At 49.5% G+C, this 6,638-nt stretch overlaps 1 protein-coding gene across 1 annotated transcript; it reads right to left on the bottom strand.

Annotated features, from left to right (window-relative positions):
- Window positions 1–1,576: 1,576 nt before the first annotated feature.
- On the bottom strand, window positions 1,577–4,841 carry LOC109776450 (triacylglycerol lipase OBL1). Its single transcript, XM_020335093.4, has 4 exons — window positions 4,334–4,841; window positions 3,690–3,994; window positions 2,813–2,846; window positions 1,577–2,667 (listed from the first exon to the last, which is right to left on the bottom strand). The coding sequence occupies exons 1-4, from the start codon at window positions 4,692–4,694 to the stop codon at window positions 1,787–1,789; spliced, it is 1,581 nt and encodes a 526-aa protein (XP_020190682.1). The 5' UTR covers window positions 4,695–4,841; the 3' UTR covers window positions 1,577–1,786.
- Between the last annotated feature and the right edge of the window lie 1,797 nt (window positions 4,842–6,638).

Genomic DNA, 6,638 nt, shown 5'->3' on the forward strand with positions numbered 1-6,638 from the left:
GGCCTGTTTGGTTGCCTGCATTTACTGTGCGGCCCGCATGGCACAGACCTTAAAGCACACTTGGGCCTGGCTCGCTGGAAACGCTCAGATCGGCAGTTTCTAGCGAGCCAGGCTGAGGCGACCGCACAAGGTGGGCCACTTGCACTAGGGGAGATGGGAGGGATACGAGCTGGTATGCACCCTGTGCGTGCTTATCTTCTCCTACCTCCAGTAACCTTCCCTCTAATTCTGTCCTTCCTAGCCCCTTTCGATCTACACAACGATGCTTCGATTCGAGGTAAGCTCTACACGAAAAAGATGCACCTCGATGCTACGGTTCCATTCAGGCGATCGGTTCGTAGTTTCGTCGGTCGTAAGTTCTTAATTTCGTCTTCCCGTTTGAAGCTATTTTTGACGAATTTTGTCAGATTCGTCGTGCACGATCGATCGTTTGAAATTTCCTTTGACCAGCAGCCTAATCTCGCAGTTCCTCACAACATTCGTGTTGTAAGTTTTTTGTTTCGACGATCGTAGCTTCATCTCTCTTTGAGCAGCAGTCTACTGCACTGACGCCGCCATGTCGAGCTCCTCTGTCCTCTGCTCAGAGTCCTCCTATTCGTCCCTCTCGACGCCGACTCCCCTTGATCTGCTTGCCCACGTCCTACTACACTAGAGTCGTTTACGGTGTCGCTCATCTCGGCCTACTCTCTGTCGTCCTCCTACTGCACTGACGCTGCAATGACGTGCACACTGCTTTCTTGTGTCCTCTTTCTCCGTGCACACTGTAGTTCGTCGCGCCGCCGACGGGGTCGATCATCTTGGTCTCCTCTCTCCCTCCCTACTAAGAGTCATTTCCGGCTTCATTCATCTCGGCCTCCTCTCTCGTCCACTGCACCGACGATACCATGGCACGAGCACTGCATTCTCCTCCTCTGTCGACTGTCTTTGCGCGAGCACCGCAACTAGTTCGTCGACGGTGTCGCTCGCCGTGCCGCCGACGGGGTCGCTCGTCCACGACTCCATGCTCGTCATGTCGGACACGGCGCCACAGCCACTATCCACTGCAATCGCCATGGTCCGGCGCACACTGCATTTCTTCTCCCCCTCCCTCTGCTAGCTCTTAACCCTGTGTGCTAAGTGCAAGTGCTAGCTCTTAATCATACCTCATGCGGGCAACCAAACACCGTGTTCATGTGCTGCTTGGGCTAATGTAGGCAACCAAACAAAGTGCACTTGCGTATTACCTAATGCAGGGACCCTAGATGCAGGCAACCAAACAACTTGAAGATGACGCATTTGGGGCTGTTTTTGCTCAAGCAGGCTAGGTTGAGAAGTGTATGCAATGCAACTACTGTTCAAAACTTGAACCAAACACGCCCTACGTCGTCGGCCTGCCAGATATGGTCGAGCCCTTGCGACCTTGATGGACGATGGGACGCTGTCGAGCGAGAGTTTGGGGTCTCATGTTCTAGCCCAACTCAATTTACAATTTTGCTTGTCGACAGTTTCACTTCTAATATACATAAAAGTCAGTAAGAAACTTTTACTCATAAAATTGCATAAAAATTGTAGTAAAATAATTTATGATATGAACATATTTTGCGAGAGAATACAATAATTTTAAATTTATGATATATTTCAGACATATATTAGTGGTCACAGCGGGTTACACTCACCCATGGTATTATTCAGACAATAGTGCACACACACCTTGCACACACAAGAGGCCGAAAAAAAACTTGCACACACAGCGACATAAAGCGATTTATTCATCGACCCTCATCTTTCCAGCCGCCCGATCGCTGTCTTAAATTTGCTTAGGCGCGATGCGGCCGAGGCGGACGGCATCGACGTAATCGCGTGGGCTGTGCGACGCGAAGCCGGGGAAGATCAGGCCACCGCAACGGTATAACAGGGAGCATAGGCCCTCGCGGTAGTCGCGGCCGGCGCTGGCCCAGAGGAACGCCCCCTTCACCAGGTCGCCCACCGCGTTGCCATACTTGGACAGCACGTACCGCGGGTCGAAGTAGTTGGGGTCGGGCTCATCGCCGGCGAGTTCCTTGCCGTCGTACCATCCGTTGTAGTACACGCAGGTCCCGCCGTGGCTGTACTTGGCCACGGGCGCCGTGAACGGCACCCGGGGCACGATGTCGTACCGGTACACCACGCGGTCGTAGCGCGCCGCCTTGGTTGCGGCGCTTAGGAAGTCCACGAAGTTACTGTCGCCGACGCGCGGCTGCCCGTAGGTCAGCACGTCGCCCAGCCTGCCTAGGAGGTCCTTCTCCCCGTGCAGCGCCAGGAGCGCCGGGAAGATGGCGGCCAGCGCGCCGCCGAGGCTGTGCCCCGTCACGATGAGCCGCGCGGCGGGGTGCTTCTTGAGCTGCTCCCGGACCACCTCGCGGAGCTGGTAGTAGGCGAAGAACTTGCCCTTGGGGGCGGTGCCCTTGTCCTTGCGGGGGAAGGCGCGCTCGGCTTTCTCCTCATTCACCTCCTGGAGCCCGAGCGCCTTGAGGAAGCCGAGGTGGACGTTGCCCATGGCGCCCAAGCCCAGCCACGACAGCTCCACGTCCGTCGACCAGTCCTTGGTGTTGAACGGCTCTGTGCCCCGGAAAGCCAGCACCACCGCGCTCGCGTCCTTGGCCCTGTCCGTCATCACGAACGCCTGCGTGGTGTCCTGATGCAGGAACTCTGCATCCGTACATATAGATAGATGGGATCATCCATCTATTTTAGATGCATCCATTTTTCCGACAAGTATTTTCAAACGGCGAAAATATTAAATATTGTAGATAGATTCTCAAAAAAAATTGTAGATTGTGTTTTTGCTGCTTACTGTTCCAACCGTTGTAGAACCCCACGAAATTGAACTGCAAATCATCACGATACACACAAAGTTATAAATATTCCGTTTGTATTGCCATTTCAAAAGCGACTGAAAAACTGTTATGAGATACGAGGCATAAAACACTGGAGGAGCAGTACTCCGTCAATTTAGAAATGGATGCTCCTTTGGATTTAGACATGTCTTATGTGTGTGAGTTAATATTGTGTCTATCTTAGTTATATAGAGACCGGATGTTTATTATGTTCAGTATTCTTTGATGCTACATTATAATTTAGTAAAGTCGCCCTTTATCGAAAAAGGGTGCGATGTAAAATCTCAAGGCAAAAAAGTTGTGTAGACAAATTTCACACATTTGTCACCTTTTCTCCCATTGCAATGTGTGGGTGTGTATGCACGACTGTTTGTTCATTTTTCTGATTATTACGGGATCATTCATGAGTAGGGTGTTTCGGTGCCAAGCTCATCTGCACCCGGTTAGACAAGAATTCGTAAAAATTCAAAAAACTTCAAAAAAATTCCAATTTTTGTGTGCGGTAGACAACTTGATGCGTGAGGCCTGCTTCAAATTTCAAGTCATTTGGACTTTTGAGTAGCTCTAAAAAAAAGACAAATCGAACCAAAACAGTACAGAAACAATAAACATTTTTATAGACCCCCAATTTGTCTTTTTTGCTGAGAGCTTCTAGATGTCCAAATGATTTAAAAATTGGAGTAGTCCTCACGCATCAAATTGTCTACCGCATAAAAAAAATAATTTTTTTGAAAATTTTCTAGTATTTGTTTTGAATTTTTTTCGTCAATGTGGGTGTAGACGAGCTGGGTGCAGAAATGGACTTTCGATCATTTTATATACTTGTGTAATTACCTTCCAGACGTTGTTGACCACGTTCTCAATATATGCATGGTTCTCGTATGCGATCTTAGCCGCCATGACGGTGACCTCAGGGACGAGGTACTGCTGCTGGACGAGGAGTGCCGCCACGGTGCACCCGCCGCTCTCCAGGTCTTCGGCTTCGCCAAAGACCACCGTGTCGTGCACCTGCAGCTGCCGCATGTCGCCACCGCCGGTCACCTCTAGCGTGGCTGGCTTCAGCTCCGTCCTCCCGTCGATCATCCCGATTATCGTCCGGAAGTCGGGTGCCTCCCGGTCCAGCGGTATCACAAGCTTGCCTGCATTGACATTCCGTTCAGTACAATGTATATTATCCCGGTTCATATGATGTCATTCACCATATGAACGTTTAATAAACATCATCAATTTGTTGGTTCACTAGATTTTACTTGCGAATACATGTTTGTGAGTTAAAATAAATATTCTTTTTTACATCATCCTCTGAGCGGTATGTGCATGCATGCTACCCCTCATTTTGAAGTTTAACACGAGTTAACTATTACTTAATCAAATGATCAAGGTGGATTCTTAATTTCTTATATGCACGTACGTACGTATTTGGTGCAAATAATCAATACGTGTGTGGTGTGTGCAACTGTGCATTCGTGCGTACGTACATCTGAAGATGTTCCATATGATGCCAAGGCCAAGCATGCCGCCGTTGAGCGCCACGAAGTTGAGGAGGAACTCGAGGGCGACGCTGATCACCTTTGCCGGCCAGTATGCGGCGGCGAGGAACTTGAGGATGACCTCGGTGAGCGGGACGATGATGCCGCCTGACTCGTCGCCGACGTCGAGCGTCGTCTGGTCGCTGGCTTCGACGAAGGAGTAGCTGGTGATGGGCCGCCGGAGGAGCAGCATTGACAGGATGTCAATGAGCCGGACCTTGTCCGACCGGATGATCAGCTTCTCCCCTCCGGCCATCTTGGTCTTGGGAGGACCACCAGCAGCAGCAGCAGCTCCGGCCACCACCACCATGTTCGGCCGGCGGGAGCTATAGGCTATAGCTATAGCTTCCTCCCTATCTAGCTAGCTTACCTTAGCTTGGCAAGCTACGTGGTTCGTGTGACAGTGTGATAATCTCCGTGGCTCAGAGCTCAAGGCGTACGGACTGATGCACGATGTGCTACACACCGGGGAGAAGAGTGCCTTTTATAGGGCTCTCGCGGGAGACAGAGAGGGCCGGGCTGGGCCGGGCCAGGCTAGGGCCATTATTAGGCCTCCAGAAGGGGCTGTGCCCGAGAACCTTCAGCAGGTCCACCTGAGCCCACACATACAACCTTTCTGACTCGATGAGCATATATCCGTATGACAACAAGCATATGATTGGTGTACCTTGATCCAGCTTGTAGGTGACACTTGAAACATGGGATTAGCACGACGACAAGTGGAATGAATTCCCCTGCCGGCTACACTGCAGTGTTACCTAAATATATTCTGTCTTCCTCTCCTCCGCGCATTTCACATGCACCTAGGCCTCACAGACTTTGATGGTTATTCCTCTGTACTGGTACACTGTCGCTGAGAGCTGCATAAATCCTAGCTGCCGGAAAGCATGCCAGTGTGCTCCAAAAGACGGCGGTCCCCTCTTCTCTGGTGGCCTATCGAGAGGCGGAGGAAATCACCTTTCTACTTTACAATGAGAACCATGGATTAACATTGAAGTATGGTTGTACATGCAGTTATATTGGACGTACCAGTGTTTTACACTCGTCCATATGACCGCATGCAAGCATATCCTACACACCTCCGAGAGACTGGTCCGGTATATCTCGAGATTGACAAAGTCGGTAAACATGGCTCGCAGTTGACGAACACGCCATGCGGCTGAAAGAATAGCACCAAAAAGCCTGAAATAAATTCAAGAAAAAGGATATATCATGACATGTTGCATGTCCAAGCCCCGAGGCTTTGGCAGCGGATGGAAAGATTGGATGGCTCTCATTTTAGCCTCCCCTTCACCCAAGGTCGTAGTCAATGTGGTTCCCACGGATCGGATTTGACACAAGCGTGGCCTTCAACAGGGCAGGCTTCCATTCCTATCCATCCTTGCAATGGAGCAACTTCATAAGCTGATGGACATTGCCGTGGCTGGTACACTCCTTCAGAGTTGTGTGGTCGTCTATCATTAATTCGTGCTTTCTCTATATGTTGAAGGCATCGTCCTACTTGTCAGCTCGTCCCGATATGATATTTCCATAGTGAACCACAGCCTTGGTGCCTTCGGAGATACAACTGGCTACAAACAAACTTTTTCGAGAAGCGCAACTATGCCAATCAGAGGAGCCACCCTTGATATCCCCATTGTTCTCTAGCCCACGTGTGTGACGATGGCCTCCTTCCCGTGCCCTTACATTGGCATGCCGCTATCATTGCGATCTCTATACAAATCATTCCTTCAACCTTTTGATGAACACGTTCGATAATAAACTGGCTATGGAAAGAAAATCTACTATATCTGAAAATTCGCAGGGGCACACATCTACGCAACCGTCTATAGCCATTGATGTACGTCGTCATTCGGAAACTTCTTTCCGCTGAAATTGGATGAAAAAAGAGATGAAAACTAGGAATCATGTGAATATGACATAGTATCCTTGTACAAATACTTCGCACAACTGTTCTTCTACATCCCTTTTCTGTACGTTATGTCCCTCTTCCTCTCTTGTTCTCAACCGATGCTTCTTTTTCAATCGGGTTTCTATCCATTGTTTATGTTCACCTTCTTCTTCCTCGGTCGATCTACTACAGTGTCACGTTGCACTACGCTTCTCTTTCGTGTCATATGCTTTCTTCCTTTCACTCCTTTCACCATGTTCTTTCTCAATATGTTTTACATCCATCCAACCATATTCATCTTCAAGTTCCGTCGCGTTGCAATTTCATGTCATGATTCTTGCAAATTCATCGACTCTTTATTCC

The sequence above is a fragment of the Aegilops tauschii genome, chromosome 3, assembly GCF_002575655.3.
Source record: "Aegilops tauschii subsp. strangulata cultivar AL8/78 chromosome 3, Aet v6.0, whole genome shotgun sequence".
NCBI classification, from domain to species: domain Eukaryota; kingdom Viridiplantae; phylum Streptophyta; class Magnoliopsida; order Poales; family Poaceae; genus Aegilops; species Aegilops tauschii.